The 21,953-nt window shown below is 38.7% G+C and overlaps 1 protein-coding gene across 7 annotated transcripts in view; it reads left to right on the top strand.

Annotated features, from left to right (window-relative positions):
• Positions 1-21,953, top strand: part of plch2a (phospholipase C, eta 2a) — a 147,509-nt gene that overhangs the window by 79,623 nt on the left and 45,933 nt on the right. For all 7 annotated transcript variants that reach the window (XM_069183662.1, XM_015337145.2, XM_015337148.2 and 4 more), the window contains exons 2-4: positions 4,540-4,686; positions 10,208-10,451; positions 12,695-12,824. In XM_069183662.1, coding sequence (XP_069039763.1) covers positions 4,540-4,686; positions 10,208-10,451; positions 12,695-12,824 — 521 coding nt within the window. The remainder of the gene's footprint in view (positions 1-4,539; positions 4,687-10,207; positions 10,452-12,694; positions 12,825-21,953) is intronic.

Genomic DNA, 21,953 nt, shown 5'->3' with positions numbered 1-21,953 from the left:
ATAATTTCTATTTCTGGTAAAACTCATTAAAAATAATGCCAGTAGGTTTTGAACCTTTTGACAGTGTGGAGTAGAGGTTGGGTCTATGTAATTTGAATTGAATAGTTGAGGGCTCAGATATCAGCTGGCGTTATAGCTTTTGCACCCTTGATCAAGCTCTTTTACCATGCTGCAAAAATAAATACCAAACTTTTAAAAAAAGGTCATTATAATCTCTGTAAGTTGCTTTGAATAAACGTGTCAACCACATAATTAATAATAACTTTTGCTAACAAGGACTGATCTGCAACATCTTTAATGTAGATAATCTCCAGTGGGAAGGAAGAACTGGGATAAAAATGATCAGTGGGTGGTGGATTAGTTTTCAGTTGTAAATTTTCTTTTTACTATCTGCTAGTCATAGAACAACGGCTTGCTTTCATTTGCATGTTTCTGCAATATTCTACATGTATACAAATAATCTAATTCTCCTTTTTGGTTTTTATTTGCAAGGCTTGTTTCATTCACTCTTATTAGTACTAATCTCTGATATATGTAATTCTGCCTTCGCTATTGCAAGCCAAGATCGTCATTAATCAGGATTTGTAATGCCAGCTGTTGTAAAGTTATTAGAATTTCAGCAGTAGACTGTCTTTGAGAGACTTGTTTTTAATCTCTATACCTCAGCTATTTCAACCATTAATATTACAGCAGAATTTTAACATTAAAGTGCCTTCAAAGAAAGCCTTCAGAGTGCCTTTTGATTTGTGTAAGAAGACTGTTCATTTGAAATGTACACCCAAGTGGATCTGACCTACATTTCTGGCTCCATGTTTCATTGTAGATGACTGTTTAAAATATTCCCATCCTTTCTGAAGTAGTGATGTGAATCATGCAGAACAGAGATGTATCGGCGATTCTGAAGTGACTAATGAGTTTTAGATTTGTGTGTGCCGTGTGTATTCACTCATCAATGACGTAGGCCCAGAGGCTATGATACTATGCAGATGAACTGTTTCTGTTTATTGTGGTTCGCATTTGCCATCTCTCCTGAACACACAGGGGAGGATATACAGCCTTCTTCAGAAGGAAACATTTCATTGAGCTTAACGGTTGTTCTGTAGGCGGGACATTTAGATTGTGGAATATAGATGTTTGTTTTTGTCTTCAGAGTTTCTTTTCCGGTCATTTCTAAATAAAGCTCATTGCAAATTTCATTAGAGTTGTTGTTACACGGTTGATGAAGAATACAATTCTATTGACCACGTTTGTCCCTCTAGATGCCTTGAGCTAATTAAAAATCTCTAAAAATCATTGGCAATCAATATTACAGCTGCTGCCCTTTTAAAAAATACTAAAATCTTGTTCTTGCAGTCTGATCATCTTGAAAGCTGCAAATCTTAAGGCTGGTAGTGTTGGCAGGTCTCCTGCATTTTAGGCAATTTTGCTGCAATGGAAAAGATTCTGACTCCACAATCAAATACGCAACACCTGCAATTTTGGTCCCAGTGCAATGCACATTACAGTATGCCTTTTAGCTGTGAGCTCTCATGCTGCTGTGAGACGCATCCATAACATCAGATTGTTAATGCACATTATTGCATAATAGTAACTTTTCACTGATCTGCTGTTTATGTAATGTCAGTGCATTCACCCCTCTCCATCCCTCTCGAACTATCTGTGGTTCATTTGGGGCACATCTAGAGTGAGATGGTTGTGAGGCTCTATGGATTAAGCTTTTAATACCCTTTCAGCCTCCAGGATATAGATAATTAAAGACAGAATAAAGCATTGTTTCACCCTGCTTTTGTGAATAAGTGTACATTCTCGTTATATCACGATTCATGCCATCAGCAAATGTAATTGCAAATGCAACTCATCTGCTCTGTCGAAGCTTCGGTACAGAACTCCTTAGTTTCTTATCTGTGTGCAACCAATTTAACTCTTACTGTGCTGGTGGCCTCTGAGCACTCCAGCTAATCTCGTCATCAATTAAAAATGAAAGAAATTATGGCTTAACTCTCGCTCTGCTAGTTGTGTGTGGCTGCGCTGAAGACCTGTGTTGCACTATGTAGCAGATGTTTGCCTTTGTTGAGAGACCACGTGAAGTTTCTAATGAGCTGCTGTTATTAAATTTTCATGCCCCTACATGGATTTTGAACTACAAAAACAGAAGCAGTTTAATTTCAGTGTAGTTTGTATACAAGAAATCCACCATTCAATTATTTATAGACTACTGGCAATGTTATATGATGCAGAATGGCAGGGAAAGAGCCACTGGGCACGGGGTTGCTTATTGTATTGACTGAGCTGAACAGCTGTGATAGTTATACACAGAGTGAAATAAATACTGCTTTGCTTTGGAAGGCTGAGTCCTTTACTGTGGTTCAACCCAGGGCAGTGTGAAAACTCTTTTGTTAGAAATGACTTCCTTGTGCTATGATGTCTATGTTTTAGAACAAAGAAGTTCCAGCTTATAACAAATTCCATGTAATACCTACTGTAGCATCATGAGATGTTGCTTTGGTCTAGATTGGCTGGATCTGCCTAAATGCAATTAAAGTAATACCTTAATTACGTTCCAGTTTGCGGATCTTATTGCTGCGGTACTATCGGTCCAACATTGTGCTCTAATTTAAAATGTTTTACAGTGATGACACAATTGGTGCTAAGCTCAGGAATCTGTTCTTTGACTGTATCGCAAGCTCTTCCAGGCAGTGAGATCTTAACACTGGATTTATGAAGTCATCTCAGCTCAACAGGCTGTAGCCCCTTGTAGACTAAAACACTTAATTTTCACTGCAACAGCTGGGTTACGCAATGCGCTGGTTATAAATGTGAAGGTGGCACAGAAAAGGGTACTTAATCATTCTGTGCTTCTTGATCTACTATAATTATCTTTGCGTACTGTGAACAGGTTGTTTGTTATTTTATCTGGGGCATTTACTGAAACAAAGCTGTTGTTACTGTCCTTTTTCATAGACTGATCTTTTACCAGAAGCCTGTTTGTGTAGAAATTTTCCACACTTTGATTCCTGGAACCTGTAGGCGTAGTAAGAGAAGCTGATGTTTGCTAGTCTCTTTTGCTCCCAAACACCACTGCTTACATGTGCACCAAGTCAATGACTAATAACAGCTGTCATGCTGGAACCATGTCTGTTACAGTGCTGTACGGAGGATTTGTTTCTTCGAATACTTGTAAGTGCCCTTGATGCAATGGCTGTGAAACATAATCTCATCTCTGCTTAGCTTATTACTTTAATTATGTAATTGTTCTTCACTACAGCTCACCACTGTGACCCTAGTATAGCTGCATGCTTTCCTTTAGAAATGTGTACTTGCCTGCTTTCACTGTTTAAGTCCCACAGTGTCTGTAAAAGCAGATTCCCACTAACAGGGGGATTAGGGGTGGCCATTGTCTGGCAGACCGAGGTCACAATTGCTGACTCCACACCACCTAGTTGTGGTACAGTAGCTCCCAGGCGACTCTGTCACCTCCTGGGGACTTGTGGTTATAGTCAGCTAATGGCGTAGGCCAAGGCTAAACTGCCTAATTCTGCTACAGTATTGCCTTTCCTCTCAGGAGTCTACACTTTCAAGTATTTAAAATCAATCATTGGTTAATGAGTGGAGTCCAACACAACATTAGTAGAAATGCACATCTATACTATGAGAGCGCGGGACTGTGTTAATCACCAGTTGATAATCTCGAGTGACGGATGCAGACCTAAGGCCGTGCTGGTAGCAATCTCGGGAATCACTGTTCAGCAGTGGATCCATCGGCCTGCCACTTTGCGCCCCAGCAGTGACCTTGGGGAATGTGCTCACACTGTTTTGAGTCCATCCCTTCACTTTTGGGTCAGAGATTTTATGCTTGAATGCATGTGCTGACATTTCCAGTAGAATTGCCCCTCTATTTTCAGTGTACTATGTAAATACTGTCTATTGCTGATCTGTCTTAGAGATATTAGAAAATATTATGAATGGAGAAAAGTCATCTGGTGTTTTCAAAACAATATTTTTTTTTCTTTCGTTAAATACGATACCCGCAAAACTTGAAGTGTGTTTCTTTGTAAAACCTCACCACAGTTTTTCGGGATCTCCAGAACTTTTTATTGTGATTCACCACTTCAGTTTCAAAGCACAGTCTTAAAACTTGGGTAGTAGTCAGAGCCATTTGTTATAGTGGCAAGAATCCACATTTGAACATATTCAGTTTAGATTGGAACACTGGCACTGATAAGACCTGTTGAGTGTGTCTGTGGAGATTTGACCATTTCTTTCTGAACAGATTGCTAATGCCGGGTAGCAGGGCACACCACTTATTCACAAGTAGAGGGCGTGGAAGCATGTTTGGTTAATATTATACAATAACTGGTTGCAAAATATAACAGTGCAGCATCTCTGGAGAACTTGAGCAAACAGTTGGTGTTGCAGCATCTGCTTTTGGCATTGTCTGGCTAATGATTCTGTCCAGCTTCCTCCAGGTTTTCTGATTGATTGATTGGAGCATGTGGGTAGCATCTGCTCATGCTCCTTCCTCCTCTTGCCCCCTGACAGTGGAGAGATGCATGAGCTCCATGCAGACTGGGACTCAGATGGTGAAGCTGCGAGGAAGCTCCAAGGGACTGGTGCGGTTCTACTACCTGGATGAGCACAAATCCTGCATCCGTTGGCGGCCTTCCAGGAAGAATGAAAAAGCCAAAAGTAAGTCACTGCACATCTCCCTGGAAATGCTTTCTTTCAGATCTTAGAGTTTTCTGAAGCCAGACGGTGAGCACTGCAGGCCTGCTGCAATTCCTGCTGGTGACTACTGAGAAGAAAGCAAACCTGTCCTGTACTTAAATACCTGATGATATTTCCCGATTAGGCGTACTTAATTACTGCGGTGCTGTTCTGGATAGACTGAAATCTCAGGATGCCCATTGTTCTGTAAAGTATCCTTTGATCACATTAAAGTTGCAGCAAGAACGGTGCGATTTTGAGAAGAAAAGAAGATGCTGAAAATCATGCAAAATTTGAATCAATTCTTTAATAATAGTTTCTGCTTTTCTGGACATTCCACTCAATGCACTTTACAGATAATGGGGACTCCCCTCCAGCACCGATGTGCAGCCCCAGCTGGATGATGCAACGGCAGCCAGAGTGCGCCAGTGCGCTCACCACACCCTAGCTATAAGTGGGGAGGAGACCAGAGTGATGAAGCAAACTCATAGATGGGATTATTAGGAGGTCATGATTCGAAAAGGCCAATGGGAAATTTGGCCAGGCTGCCAGGGTAACACCCCCACTCTTTTTTCGAGAAACAACCTGGGAACTTTAATAACTAGAGTGTCAGTACCTCAGATTTACTTCTCATCTGAAGGATGCCTATACGTGGGCCTTAGGACACAGGCTTCAGGGGGAGCTCTCCCTCCTGGTCCCACCAACACCTTTTCCAGTAGTTTTTCCCAGGAGGTCTCCCATCCAGGTACTGGCCAAGCTCACACCTGCTGAGCTTCATTAGGTTGCCAGTTGTGGGGTTGCAGGGTGATATACCTGCTGGGAAAAACTAATTACTAATGATGATGATTTTACTTTAATCATCATTATCATCCTTAGTAGATGCTATTTTGTAAGGAGCTGCAAAAATTGGAAAAAAATGGAATATGTAAGCAGTCAATAAAAATATTAATACAAATGTATTTTCCTTCCGATACTTAGATTCTAAGAATTATTTCTTCTCTTAGTACTAAGTTAAGCCAAATGAGTGCACACACGGCAGTTAGCTCAGAAAACTATATTTATAAATTGCACTTGCTGTGCTTGTTATGAACACTTTTCATTAACAGAGTGAATACACTCTATCGCTAAACAAACAAATGAATGTCGGCCAATCTTGAGGTTTGTGTGCTAAAGATATTGATGCTGTGTTTTTGAAGAGCAAAATCGATTTTGGTTAACAGTGGTGGATTATCTCCGTGAAGCACAGCTATGTCCTTTTTTGTAAAACCAGCAAAGATACAGTTTTTCCTTTAGTGATTACTGCGAAATGAAGCAGTGATGATCTGAACTACTGCGATGGAAGAGTGAAACATTTGGGTTGACTTCTGTCCAAATGGTTAATAGGAATGCCTTAGTAGTATCTAAAGCTCTGGCGTACTGTATTTCCTATACTGCAGATTTGATACACACACTGTGTGCTAATTCTAACATGAATTAGTAACTTGATGTTTGTTGCAAAAAGAACTATGTTGTGCAGCTATCTCTTCCATTGTCCCACAACTGTGTGGATAGTCTGTGAGTGTTTGAGGCCTTAGATTATTTGTAAGAAAGGTTCAATAAACGTATGGTAGATTGTCAATAACTAATCGGGTAAAACTGCAAAGACATGTATCACTTAAAACTAAAAAATATTCTTAGAATATAGGCTTTGAGGATAAATTAGAGGCATCCTTTTTAATTAAATGAAAAATCTGACAAAATGTAACACCCCCCACACACAAAAAAAATACTATAATGTCAACTATTTAGTTGACATTAAAATTAAGGACACTTTTCATTAGGTTTAAGTAGTAAAGTTTGCCTTGAAAGTCATTTCAGTAATCAATGTGTCTAACCTCCCAAAAGATGTCTACACCACCAAAAGGCATGTTTCACTATCAAAACAAATTCTAAAATGCTTAAAAAAAACTGTTCAGACTTTATTCCATTTTATCTTGTGATACTAGTTTCTAATTTACCCTAGTACTTAAGAACACCGTTGTGTATAGTAAAAATCATTTTTTTAATATTGGGCCTGCTGTTTTTATGAGGAAAAGCAACAATTCAATTAAAATATTGTGTAGTGCACATCACTGAAAGTGAACACTTTTAAAAAGTCTTAATTATGATTTTGACTTCCTAAAACTTTGAAATCTTCTGATATCAGTTACTGAAGAGGTTTTTGGACTAATGCGACACCATTGTTTTGGTAAACATCTGGAAAATTCAACAAATTAGACACTTGGATACTTCAATACTTCTAGTACAATCTCTAGAAAAAAAACATTGTAAACCAGACTAAACTGGTAGGATTCTGAGTATTTTGAAGATAAATGAAAATGACTGATCTGGGATTAACTGGTTTCGTCAGTCGGGGGCAGAGATTCAAGGTCATTGAATGTTCATAATGGAGTCACAGCACAGTCTCCTCTTTTCACTTCTCCCTTATGCTCAGCCTTGGATTGAACCTAGCATTAGTGTCCGTCTGAGCAGTACTTGGGAAGATGCTGTAACATACAGAATTGAATGGGTAGAATGCAATCTATTGCATAATTGTAATGGATTAACACCTTCACAGAAGATCATTTTAAGAAATAAAACTGCAGTAGAGCTCTGTAATCAAGTGTCTCTCTTGACAAGTGAACACATTTTTTCTTTAAAGAGGCATTGAAAATTCACTCATTGGTTATACTTCATGGTTGAGGATGTTTGTCTTCCATGAGCTGAAGATTGTTTAGGCCAATATGGAATCCACACTTTCTCTGAGAGGTTGTGCAGGTAGTCAAGGACAATATTAAGTTATACAGTGTACTATGCATTTCAAGGTGATATAGCTGCTGATGGATAGAAATGTTGAAATTACACTTTAGTGGTTTTGACTATTGTGTATAAAAGTAATCTTTATAAAATGGCCATAAGGAAATTGGTGAAGTAAATGGTGACAGTCAACTGCGATCTTGCAGTGTCCTTATGGTATTTGTCACTGTAGTGTGTAATGCCTTGACCTATAGTTGAATTCAATACAAGCATATTGTGTTGTCTGAGATTAACTGTGTTTACCTGTAACGTGTTAAATATGCTGATTACATTTTTGTTTCGAACAGATGCTTAATACCATTTGGGAATCCCGGTGGTAATTTTTATTCAAATTTCCTTATATTAAAAAAAGTTTTAATAGATATCCCTCTCCTTAGTGAGGTGGATTTCTGTCATTTTGTTCAGTTTTTAATTACAGCTGCAATAAAATCTTAAAATGCTACAAGATTATAAGTGACTGCCACCATTTAATCATGTGTATTAAGTTCAGATTTCTCTGTTATTGTTTTCAAAGATTGCTTATGTGTATGTGGGACGCTGGAGCAATTCACTGAGGTACCATAGGCTTATGCACAGCGGAACACTTACCCAACTCTCTGCTAGTAGCAACAACATAATTAAACAACATTAGATTTTTTTTAATGTTGATAGAGGTATACTTTCAGAGGTCTGAAAAGTTCTGCTGCTACCTGGCTATATCTGGTGCCACTGTTTTCCTTTTCTATTTAAACAGCAACATTTAGCTGAAATGTGTGAAAACATCCTAAATGTCCTTCATTTTGTTTTGTACCCTCATGCGTGATAATCAGCAGATTTAATCTTGAAGTTAATTGCCCATGTGCTCTCAGAATAGGTTAATTAGTGCCTTAAATCTTAAAATCTTAAAAACTGGTTTGATTTCTTTAAGGTGTCTGCATCATGACTTGATATTTATAATCCTGCTTTCTGTGCAAATTTTAAAATGATTGCATTGAGGCATCTGCTGCCTAATACATAGACCAAATATTTGGTTTATCCTGTATATTTGTGTTTTTTAATTAATGCTTTAATGTATTATTCAATCTGCTGTGTCAATTTAGAACAAATTCTCATTAACAGTGTAGATCTGTAGATTGTCCATTCATAGAGAAGGGCTATGGGGGCTATTCATAGGACTATATACAGCCATATCACCTGTAACTCACAACTGGCAACCCACTGAAGCTAAGCAGGTGTGAGCCTGGTCAGTACCTGGATGGGAGACCTCCGGGGAAAAACTAAGGTTGCTGCTGGAAGAGCAAAACTAAGGTTGCTGCTGGACCCACATGGACCCGCAGTCCATGTGGGTCCTAATGCCCCAGTATAGTGACGGGGACACTATACTGTAAACAGGCGCCGTCCTTCGGATGAGACGTAAAACCGAGGTCCTGACTCTCTGTGGTCATTAAAAATCCCAGGGCGTTTCCCGAAAAGAGTAGGGGTATGACCCCGGCGTCCTGGACAAATTTCCCATTGGCCCTTACCAATCATGGCCTCCTAATAATCCCCCATTTATGAATTGGCTTCATTACTCTGCTCTCCTCCCCACTAATAGCTGATGTGTGGTGAGCGTTCTAGCGCACTATTGCTGCCGTCGCATCATCCAGGTGGATGCTGCACATTGGTGGTGGTGGAGGGGAGTCCCCATTACCTGTAAAGCGCTTTGAGTGGAGTGTCCAGAAAAGCGCTATATAAGTGTAAGCAATTATTAATTGTTGTTATTATTATTTTATAGAGCAGTTTGAGTGAACTATCTTGCTCGAGATCTCTTCCCTGGGATTAGATCTCACTATTCTCCAGCCCACAGTCCAAAAGCCCAAACATCACTCGAGCCTGCTCCTGCTCCTCTTGAATGACATATCTGGTTAACCTGTTTATTTCCCATGAAATGATTCATTTCATTTTAAATTACAAGTATCAAACTGTATATTACTTTTTAGTAAAATAATCCCGACGACCCCAGCAGTGACAATGTGTAGACTACTACAATGGTCAGTCATCCTCCATCTACGTGACAGAATATATGACATTGGTTTATTTCTCCCCTCTTATTATTGAATAGTCAAAACATTAAAACTGAATTTATTAGGAAAAAATAAAGCAATGGCTTGTGTTTCTTCTCTCACTTAACTTGAATTTAATATTCTTACTTGAATGTACTAGAGGCTAACGAAAAAAGAGAGCCCATCATTCTTAGCTTGAAAGCTCAAGAGGGGATTTTGCTAATCTGAGTTCACATGTGGTGGGGAAAGAAAATTCATTAACAATGAATTGACTGTAACCTGGTCTTCTTTCATGGGTTTCCATTGAGTCTAATGGGCTCAAAAGCTGATAAATTAAGTGCTGGAAAAAAAATAGCCACCTACTGTATAATTTGGTTAATACCATTTTTGTTTTATGGTCAAATGATAGCTGTAATATCAAGGTAAAAATGCATGCGATTTACTACAAAGAATCATGCTTACAAAACTATACTAATCCTCCCATACAGAATGCCAAAATATCCAAAATGCATGGCATCTTTTAGCTTGCCTGGTGTAATCAAAATAACATTATGAGGCCAGTGTTGTGACCTCTGCTGAACTGAATGTTATATCTGCTGTTACATACCTGCTCATTTTGCCTCTTCTTCTTTTCTTTCTGCCCTCAGTTTCCATAGATTCAATGCGGGAGGTGTGTGAAGGGAAACAGTCTGAAATCTTTCAGCGCTACGCGGATGGCAGTTTTGATCCAAACTGCTGTTTCAGTATTTACTATGGGGACCACATGGAATCTCTTGACCTGGTGTCTACGAATGCTGAGGAGGCACGGACCTGGATTACCGGCCTTAAATACCTCATGGCTGGCATCAGTGATGAAGACAGCCTGGCAAAGAGACAGCGGACACGTGACCAATATCCTTTCTTTTGCTGCAACTGTCAAAGGTTCAGGCAGGCAGGCACATGGCTGTGATTTTCATCATTTCTTCAGAGAGTCTGCAGGGACGCAAGGATAAATATAGCATCTGCCGTTTTAGGAAAAAAATACATTTCTAAGCAGGTCCTAGAGTCTTGAGGTGTCAAGGTCTTTGAATAAAGCTCTTGTCTGAACTAGATCAGCAAAAATGTAGAAAAAGAAACATTGTGCCTTGACAAAGGTCTGTACTTCAGAAAAATAATGAACTTATCAGTCTTGAATTAAGTATTTCATGAATTAACAGTAGAAGCTGTACCAGGGGATTGATCTAGGCTAAAGTACAAGATTAAGAAGCACTTTGTTTTGAAATGTGAAGTCAGTGGATGTTTGGAACTTCTCATATTAAGTGCTACTGCTCCAATGAACAATGCTTTGAGACTTCATTTTGTGTGGGGTAGGTTTTTGACGATTTTACAATGACTTGATTATCATTTGGCTTTTTTTTCCTTCGTTTCTCAAGCGGCACTGAACTGACTCCTTCATTGAGCAGGGTAATCAAGAGCAATTATGTACAGAGAGAGATGATGGTATAAGGGGCTGACTGGCAGCTGTGGAAGGCACAGATGCCTCGTATCTGAAGAAGGCAAAGGAGATGAAAGGTTGTCAGGATTGAAGAGGAAGGGAGTTAGAGGCAAGCTCTACTCTGAGAAGCTAGTTCCTTTGAGATCAGAGGTTCACTGAGATACGGAAGCAAAGATCTCCGAGTTACATTTTGAATTGTCAGACGAATGTATATTTCATAGTCCTCGTACAGTGGCAGGCATAAATATTCCAACTGCCTGCAGGATTTCAGACTTCACCATGACCCTTATGGGCAAAACACAGTTGCTCTCATTTCCGTTGGGTCAGTACTTATGAATAAAGAGCAGCTTTCTGAAAATTTACATCATAGAAAATGTATTATCATAGAAAAGCCCAGAGCTTCATTGTCTTCTGCAGGGCATGATAGTTTTGTCAAAGGGCATGAAACACATTATTTCATTAAGTAGAAATAGATTTGTAGAATATTAATAGTAGAATTAATTTCTCTACTTTGCTCTTTATGACTTTGTAAAATTTGTCTGTTTTGTTTCATAGTATTTTTATTTAATGTTTTTTTAATATTTTTAATACCACAAAAGGGAGGTTTTTAATAATTTTGTAGATAATACTGTATGCATTGATCAAGAAAATATTCCACTTAAACAGCATTAATTAATCCATGTTTATTATTACAGTTCACTTTCTAAGAGCCAGCATTCTTCTGCAAGTATCAAGTTATGTTTTACTGTACCTTTCAAAATGTGTGGCAAAGCTCAGACGCTTCCTAAATTAAATTGTTTCCAGTTGGATTTGTTATTCCATTGTTGGCTAGCTGTAAGATTGATATTATTGTTCACAGCCCAGAGAGAACTATAGAGAAGCATTGGGTGTAAGCCTCTTGCTGCATGCTTTAATTCACACATTACTTTTATTTAAATTCAGCCTGGAGGTCCTGACTGTTAGGCTTCTGAATTCCTTTACCATCTGTTCTGTAGCCTGCTTAACAGAGCCTTTGTTTTAAGAAACCAGGTTTTATGTTTTAGGTGTTATTTATTGCTGCCTTCGAGGCAGTATTGAATAAGTTGAAGTTTTTAATTACTTGAAACCGGAAAGGCATCTCTGCTAAATGCTCCAAGAGATTAATTTGATCAGATTTTTAGCCCACCTTCCTTGGTCAATTGTGTCAGTGTGTCACTTTTTAGAGTCGCTCCTTTCAGTAATTTTCATTCTTGACAGTAGAGGAATTCTATCAGGATGCACATTAACTCATGCCTGAGGTCTGAAGTTAATTTAACTTAGACTTTCATTTTCTGTATAAACACGTCTGTGCTCCCAGCTAACATCTCATTTGGTATGCAAGGCCTATTATTCATTTTTCATCCAATTATTTCTAATGTGCTCCTTACTATCTTCAGAAAACTGTAAAACTGTTCTTCCTACAGCATGAGGCCTCTTTTACAGATGAATTTCACACGGAGAACAAGGTTTCATGAAAATGGGCATAACCACCAAGGGGTGGGGGGATACAAAGGTTAGGACATGTCCCAATATCAATTATATCTTAATTTCTTAGACCATTGAGGGATGTGTTACAGCATATATAGGATTTGAAGTTTCACCGTGGGCCTTTATGTGAGTTATCCTTAACTTTTAATGCAACGTGGCTGAAGCAGACATTCACTGAAGCAGATAAAAATGGTGATGGCAGTTTAAGCATAAGTGAAGTTCTGCAACTCATTCACAAGCTGAACGTCAACCTTCCCAGACAGAAAGTAAAGCAGATGTTTAAGGTAAGGGAAACATAAATTTCTTGCTAATCTGTAAAATGTGATAGTTCTTTTGAAAACAAGGTCATTAAAGCTTCTATTGTGACATGTTTTAGTTTGTTCACAGCAAGCTTGCAATAACTCCACCAATAAACAGTGTTAGACGAGAATAGTGGTATAATTCCTTAGAAGAGCATTATTACTTCTGTGCTTTTACATGAGAGTATACCTGTTTGTCAGGAATATATTTGACTCATCCCAGCAAATAGTGGTGCAGACTCCAGGTTAATTAACTTTTGTTGCAAAGGGGATGGCTGATATTACACTTCTACAGTACCTGTATATCAAATTTGATATTAGTGTTGCAGTGTATTCCGGTGGTGTTGTTCTGCAGTACATTGTTTACTTACAACAGTATTTTACCCTGCATTCTGTTTGTACTTGTAACTGTAGCTTGTGTGAGGATGAAGGAGTGTTTTGAGCTGCAGTGAGCTGAAGAGCAACAGACCTGTAAAGTCCTGTAAACCTATAAATTATTGCAACAGACAAGCAGTAGCAGTATTTATAAATATATTATACCAACAATCAAAGTTGATGAAGGCAAGAGAATAAATCATTTTTCCCATCTAGTAGGCTGAAAACATTGTTATTGGAGGGTTGTTAGAGACAGGAGTTGCTTGTTAAAGTCGAGCAGGATGTGTTTAATTCACATGTGGATGCTAAAATTTTTCAGACAGCAGGCCTTAATAAGAGCCATTCAAGACCAAATTCTGAGTCTTAAATACGATTTTATGTGCATCAGAAGACTAGCGCTACACTTAGCAAAGTACGATGTGCTGTGGTGTTTGCTTCTGATCTGGTTATTTATAGCTATACTTCTTTATGAATTCCCGTCTGATTCTTGCCTCTGTGCTGTCAAACTCCAGCAGGCCAAGCAATGCTGGGTAAAAAGGGAATTTTTAAGTTTGACTATTGGAGAGCCCCAGTAATACATTGAATGTTCATTTCTCTAAGAGCAGTAAACGCCAAAATGCATTAAAAATACATGGCCTGGAACAAAAGTGAAGACGTGTCTTCAGTGTTGCAGCTCAGTGCACCTCCAAAGAAAAGTAAAAGTGTTGTTTGTAGACTCAGTATCTTCTCCTGAAAGTCTAACCCCAGCTGTGACTTGAGCAAGCAAGTTAATAAATGAAACTCTGAGCGTAATAGCTCCTGAACTAGTATATGAAATCACCTGTGACCACTGGGTGTTTTTCAGAAAAATGCTTAAAATCAAACCTAGCATTTTAAGTGCTTTGATAGCATTAGATTAAAAACAAGCTCCCTTATTTTCTTGTCCAGAACTTGATTTGCTTAGAGTGTAGATACACAAAATGTTCTGGGCAAATGAATCCATATGAGACCCATTGAAGAACCAAATGCTGTCCTGATTTGGAAATGCCTTTTAGATAAACAAACAGAATGAGACAGAGGAGATTGCAGAGAGACGACAACATTCTTGAGTACACAGACAGCCTAAATTAATTTTGAGCTGAGTATGTGAGCTCTAGCATTTTACAGATGTGATCCAATATAATATCGTAGATGCAAACATGCAAAATGTTACAGATAAAGGGTGGTATTTTGAAAATATTGGTTTATAGGCATTAGTTGGCCATTACAGTTTCTCTGTGTTCTCCTCTTATCAATCACAAGGCTGGACATTGGCAGAATGGCTTTACACTGAAGACTAAATACAAACAATTGGCTGATGAAGGATGCATTGAACATATTTAGGCTAAACCCTGACATTTGTGCAGTAAAATCCACAATCCACTGGAGCAATGTTCTGTAATAAGAGAAGAAAACAAATTCATTCCTAGAGAGAACTTGACAGTGTGTTATAGGGTCAGTCAAATGTGAAGGCAAAAATCTTTTCATCTGTCTTAAGTAAACCAGGTTGCTGTATATCTGAGACCCCTGGTACCTGGTTGGGCACCTGTGACCTTGCATTATATCTGTTGGAGCCAGATTAATCCTCTAGTCCATTAACTCTATAGTTGCCAAATTTGGACTTGCTAAATGGGCTCAGTTTCAGATCAAGGCATGCACAGTCCATAGGATTTCTGTGCTAGCATGAGAATCCCTATATTGATACTTGGTAATTCATAATTAGAGATTATAAAATGGAAAATTACCTTGAATTTCAGAATTAAACTTTTATACAGTATGTACAGTAGATAGAAAATTAGAATGGCTGCATCTCAGCTCAATTCCTGTACCCACAAAGGAAGAATGAGGAAGTGCAGACAAGCACTTCTGACCCACCCATCAAGCCATTCATCTTTTTACACACTGCAACCTCCAAGTCTGCCCTGCCTGACTAATCCCAGTTCTAATTCCTCTCCGCCAGTTGAGCTGGAGGGAGCCAGTGACACATCTCAGGCTCAAACCTATCATGTGCAGACCCTTACCTCACAAATAATCTTTCACTCTTGTTAACTCTCCCCCTTTTCCCACTGAAAACACCAAGTCTCAAACAAGCGCTTAGCATTATATAAGGGATTTTAACGTGAAATCCTATGTAGCTGAACATCAACCCACCCATTTTCACTCTCTAAAAGGAAAGACGGACAGATCTGAAAGTATGATTGGATTTTTGTATTTAAATATTGCAAAAAAAGAACCAGAACCCAAATGTCTAAGTGCTGGGAAAGGACGACATGGCTTTAAAACAATTTTATAAAATGCTGTAAAGGAAGATACTAGTGCTTGATGCATGCAGACTCTTTGACACTTCAGTGGTAATCTAATAAAGATCCCACAATGATTTCTGAAACGAACATGCTGTTTTCCAGCCATGGTTTTCACAAGAGCATTCATTGCTCAAATGTGTGTGTAGGTTGATAAGAACTTTACATTTACATTTCTATCTTGTCATTCGTCAAACTGCATGCAGCGTATAATTGAGGTTTATTAATCGCTTCTGTATGAGATCCCAGTGGCTGCTGTGCTTGAGGAGTTGTGCTGTTCAGTAAAGATTGTGGGCAGCCGTTAGTAGACTCTTCTTCTGATTGGGGTTGACAGTGTAGCATGAAAGAGGTTGGGTGGTTAAAGCAGAGAAAAGACCTGCTAGAAGGTTTCAGAGATGTAAGAAAGATCTGGAAATGCTGCGCTGTAGCTCGGCTGCCACTTTAGTAGTTTTTCACAATTTGTGGGTTTCTCCCAAGGAATTCAAACTAAAGGCTTTTGAAAGTTTAATATGTGGTGCTTTTGTTGCATGTTTGTTAAGCTAAGCTCAAGTTTTAGTATAGAGAAAAGAGCAGGGAGAGAAATACTGATTTTATTATCTCTCTTTCAGCAGTATACAGTAGTTGAGTAATCTTTGTAGTTGAGAACTGTATGTTGCAGTGGCATCTGTGAATTCTGCTGTGTAGATGGTGCTTCCTGAGGTGAGATAGACAGCGGGGACGGCACCAGCCAATTCCTGGGTGGAGGTGAGCAGAGAGGCCAGGGTGGAGTGTCCTGGGCCCGTGTGCAAGGGGCAGAGGGCTCTGTGGAGATACACATTCCGCCAGGTGCAGCAACCTGCGGAGCGGGGAGAGGAACTTTTCTGGAGATGAAGGTCTAGCGTTTGACTGCCGGAACATACTGTCTCCAGCTTCTGCATCTTTAGGAGTGTCTCCAACCTCCCAAGCCTTCCCAGCAATGAGTCGTACTGCTCCCGCTGCTGCCGAAAAGTCTTCACACAGGTGTCGCTTTTGCAGGCTGGCACCCTGACCAGTGGCCGAGAGCAGAGACCCACAGCCCATGGCAAGATAACAGAATACCATACGTGTAAGAAAGAACGTCACAAAGTAGTGTTCAGCTAATGCGGAAAAGACGTCAAAATAAGCTTTTCTTTTCATCCGTTCATTCCGTCTTTGAAGATCGTTTCCCGTGTGGTGTTTTCTTGAAGAACAGGCTGCGAAGAAATATTTATAATCGAATGTTCAGTATAATTCAATACAGCAATAATACCTTCTATTATGCACTGTAATCGGGTATTTCAGATGGAGCCTGCTGTATTTGCTTTCCCTTCGCACTTTGCAGAATAATACCCAGGAAAACAGTTCTTTCAATGTTTTCTAATAATTTTTTTTCTCACATACTGTATATGACTATACTGTATACAGTGCTTTGCCCCAAAAGAGAATGTTGTCTAAATTGCTCTACAAGCAATAGTTTGACAGAAACTGACTTCAATTTACAAACTCTTGCAATCGGCATTGACTGCACAGGCATATTAACATATAAAACCAACATGTTTTAGGTGTTTCTGACTCTAACACCACTTAAGCCTGAACCCATACTCATTCAGCACTCCATTCAACACAAAATTTCCAATGATAGAATACCTGACAAAAATTAATTTGACCATTCTTGATACATTTGTTTGGTTTTGGCAAGGTTGTTTCGTCTTTTCAGACTTTTACTTGGATTCAGAGAAGCAAATTTTCCTATCAGTTGAGTGTAAGATTGTGAAAGGTGTTTGACAAATCCCTGAGCCCTAACCCTAACCTAGCCAAACCCTTAGCTAGGGTTAGGGTTCGGATTCCAACAAAATATAGACAGTTTTTGATGGCATGGCTGTGTTTTAGGGCAGAAATAATACCTACAGTATTTCCCTAAATGGAGTGTATTGTGCCTTACTCCTGTGCCCTTCTGCTACTTACAGTAAAGAAATACAGTAATTCGTCACTGCTAAATATTGCAACAGTACTCCTCTGCACACATCCTAATACAAAGTAAATTGAATATAATCTTATTGTGTGCAGCTTTGGCGTGACCTCAGGGAAGAGATATTCTGGGATGTTAATTTGACTTGGATGAAACAATAAACTGAGACTTTCTCTTTTTTTTTTTTGCTTGGTCCCCTATTAAATTCCTCACTACAGGGGGTCTGTCAGAATCAGTGTTCACAGCATAATGCATACGATCTGCTCTGCACAGTTTTCCTCAGCTTGGGTTTGTTTTACTTTCAATTCAACAGCAAGGCTTGAGTATCACTTCAGAGCGCTGATGTTCAATATTAAAAACATTCTCAAAGAAAGGGAAAACTGTCTTTCAAGCAGCACTTGGATAGAAGTGACTGTTGCAGAAACAAGTGACCAAAACATTCAGGGCTTTTGTAAGGTTGATCTGGGCATTCCATCCCATTTTGATGGGATGGCATGCTGCTAGATTTGCAAGGGGAACAAAAAGCTGAAAATCTGGAAAACCCCTTAGAAAAAAACACTTGTAAATTATCTTGTAAATGTTTCAAATTATTTTAATATTAATTTTAAAAATTATATTTTTATGTGCATTAATATTTTTTTCCAATTTTATTTATTTAAAAAAATAGATGACTAAAGTAGAGGAAGGCTTGTCAAGTCCATTCTTAGCAGTATGAGATACCTTTAGACAGTTTTCTGCATGACTGCTGGCTAGTGCCTGCTCATGCATTTTGCTGAGAAACAGGAGGAGCAGAGGGGCCTTTGAAGTTTGTCAGATATCACAATATGTGCTGTGCTTTGCTTCTCCCATCTTCTACCCCAGACAGGTGTCATCTCTCTGTTTTTCCATGCCTCTGTAGCTTGTGTCTTTAAACACCACTGGCTGCTTGTCATTAAGTTTGCTCAGAATTAATGGGGGAACACATATGGTCTAATTTGTTCCAGATGGCCGTACTTTTAATACACGGTAAGCACTTTGCTCCAGTTGTAATAATCCTTTGGTAATACAGTCCGCAGAAGCCACTGCTTCCACTGTTGCTCAGTCCTGTCTCAGTGAGTGAAGTCCAGGATGTTTTTGTGTCGAATCGTTTGGGGGCCTTGGGCTTGGGGGCTTTAGCTTCGTAAGCCTCTCAATGCTCTTAATTTCTCCTTTAAAGAACCTTAGCTTCATCACTGTCCTCTTAGCAGAGACTTCCTCCAATTCTCAGTACTGCACAAACTCACCTTTACCAATTTCCATCTTCATGACACACAAAACCAATTCCTATTGCATGTAATTTACTTGCGTCCACCATTTTGTTTCAAGTTTACAATTAATGGAATTTTAAGATTGCCTGTAATGGCCTCCCCCTTCCTCCCCCCCAGAAAAACAAGGCCTGTTTAGTGAAATATATGGATCGAAACAATGTCTGATATGAGCCTTGCAAAGGCCTTTTGGCCTCCTATAACAACACTTAATTTTGACCATAACCAGGTTTGTGCTGAAATCTGTTATCATGTGGATTGCAGTGACATTTCATCTTCACTGATCTTCAAAGTCATTTAATCTTCAGTTGTATGTAATACTAACAGTAGTATTACAGTAGCTAAAAGAGGTAAGAATAAACTGAGGTAAATATTGCACTTCAAAGGGAAGACAAAATATTCTATCAATAATAAGAATATGCCTTGCACTCTGAAGACACATTTGCCTTATAATAATACATTTCTTTCAAGAGTGAACTGAAGAAGGCTCCACAGCCAGAATGTTTTTTTATTCATTCCTACTTTTCGAAATGGACTTAAAATCTACTTGTATACAGTAGTTTTGCATTGTCTAGTCATTTAAACCCTTTCTCTCTATTATTGTTTTCCAGTTTCTAAGTTTTATTGTGGTGAGAATCTGAATTTCTGCTCCGTCAAGATTTTTGTCTTTCTTGAAGCAGAACATTTTAAATGTCCCGAGTGACCTCTAGATGCGTCAGGCATGATGAACAGCCTTCTGTTTTACCATGGTATCGCCTGAATCTTTGAAACTCGTAAATGGGAGAGAAACGCATTTTGTGTCAGTAATTCCTAGCACATTTAGGAATACTGTTGTGGGTTAGTGATCTGTAAAGTTAGTGTCTTCCCTAAACTGAATAGCCCACCATATCCTGTAACTTTTCACCAGGTAAATCGCATTCAGTATATTACCAAAGCCCCATTTCAAAGTGTCAAGCATTCTGAGTTTAGGAATGTTTCTGATTGTTTTCAGTCGCACAGTTCTGGATGAGTGATGTAGCATTATACAGCAAAGCCACTTCCTTCCAGTTCACTGAGCAATTTGTGGGTTATTTGTAGTCTGTGCTGTAGCAGTCATAATTAAAGTCAGAACCTCCAAATGATTTCTGGCAGTTGTGATTTGACAGAAACGAAGATATGAAGTATAGATCTACAATGTAGAGTTGCAGTGTTCTTTTTAGCGTTCAAAGCTCTCCGTTTTCTAATATTTATAAGTTTAATAGCCACATTATCAAGCTTGTAATCTTTATCCTGGTTTTAAATGATGACAAAAATGCAGGAGTAGTTTCCTTAACAGTGGCTATGCATTTTGAAGGCCTAAAAGCAGTTTTATTTTTTTATGATTTAATATTTTAATTATTTAGAAAGCTGTATAAATGTCAGATAGTGTATGGATAAATCTGCCTTTCCTTTTTCTCTGTCAGGAAATGGATTACATTATATTCCAAAAACACATCAGTTCTGTTGCACTGTGTCAATGTACAGTATTCAACCAGGGGTTTCTTAGTTGGGGTTGCTCATCGGATGGCAATTTTGCCTTGCTGAATATATTAGAATAAGAGAAAACTGAATTACAACAGTTGAATCCATCCTTCTACTGTATATCCAAATGGTTTTCAATCGCTTTATGACCAATGTTTCGTGTGTTGCCTGTTTGTTCTAGACGTAGGTCGGTGTCAATATTGGGGGACAAAGAAAATCACAAGTGGTAAGAAAATTAGTTCTTCATTGACTAGGCCACAGGAGTGACCCCCTTCATAGCATTTTGTGTTCCTGAAATTACAGAGGTTTCTTTTTTTAAGTTGCAGCACTATGTCAGTCACAAATAAAAGTTAAATTTACGGTGAATTCTGTATAATGTCAAAGATTTTCCATGTTAGTCAGCAATGTAGTGGGGTTTAGTCCGTTTCAAAATCCGTTTTCCACTGGTTCAGAGGGTTTTCTGGCTGCTACTAATGTGTCATCTCTTTGGTGCATCTGGATCTCAAGAAAGTAATGAAGATACAGTACATTGCAGCAAATTAATTTACTGTGTGCAGGCAGAGATCTGCTGTTATCATTAAGTTGAAAGGAATACTGTATGGGTGAGTCTTATCGCACGGCGGATTTGTAACTGTCAATGGTTTCAGGGGTCTCTGGCCAGTGTGTACATTTCTCAGGTGGTGAGTCTGAGCTGTTACTATAGAGATCAGGTGCACATTTCTCCTTTAGTTTCCATCCATCAGGTGATAGTAGATTTGGTTTCTATTCCTGGCAAATGTTTGTGTCCCACGGCGTTTTTTCCAAAGAGCAGGGAAAATAATGTGATCGTGCTAAGGTTACACAAACATTGTGTACTGTACAATACTGAAAAGCAATACTGTGCTTTTTTTATTGCGGCCATTTGTATCCTTGTATTTGTTTTCCTATACAAGAACATTGATCTCAAAAAGCAGCAGTGTTCTCCAGGGTTTCAAATATGAACTTGCTATGCATTTGTTGACTTTTAAAGGGTTAATCAGGACATAAGCTCTTAACTCTGGCTTTCAGTCTGTCCAGATTACAACAGATTGCAATCAAACATTTTGATTTTTTTTGTATTCAGTTTAGAACTTTATGGAAGCCTACATAAGTTTGTTTGAGGGTCTATTCTGATATTTTTTGAGAAATAAGTTGAATATACTGAATGTCAAAGTTTACACATCCTTGTTTGATGTGATGTTTGCGTAACCTTCCCTGAGTAACAGAACTGCATATACAGTAGGGAGCCATTAGACCATTGTTATTGCCACAAAAACACAACAGATAAAGCTACCAATTCCTGTCAGAGCATTACACTGAAAATGTCAAACACTGTTCAACCGGGAAAGCAAACTGTAGATTGATGTAACAAACTGTGTTCTTCAAATATTTATAATACAAGGTGTGAGTTTGATACTGTCAGCCTTAGGAAATAGCAGTACTTGGAGCGATATTTGCTCTGGCAGTGATCGCATCAGTAGGTCAGGAAAGTGCTGAAAATAAATTGATTTTCATTACTTTTTATACTTAATCCTACAGGTGTAAAAACACTGAGGTCATGATGTTTTTATCAGTTCTGTCATTGTCTCATTATAAAGGTTAAGGGAACATCCTTAGGGTAACTCATGGCTATAAAATATTGAGCTTCCTGATG

The sequence above is a fragment of the Lepisosteus oculatus genome, chromosome 25 (assembly GCF_040954835.1).
Source record: "Lepisosteus oculatus isolate fLepOcu1 chromosome 25, fLepOcu1.hap2, whole genome shotgun sequence".
Classification (NCBI taxonomy): domain Eukaryota; kingdom Metazoa; phylum Chordata; class Actinopteri; order Semionotiformes; family Lepisosteidae; genus Lepisosteus; species Lepisosteus oculatus.
The sequence above is the reverse complement of the archived record's forward strand: the minus strand, read 5'-3'. Positions and strand labels throughout refer to the sequence as shown.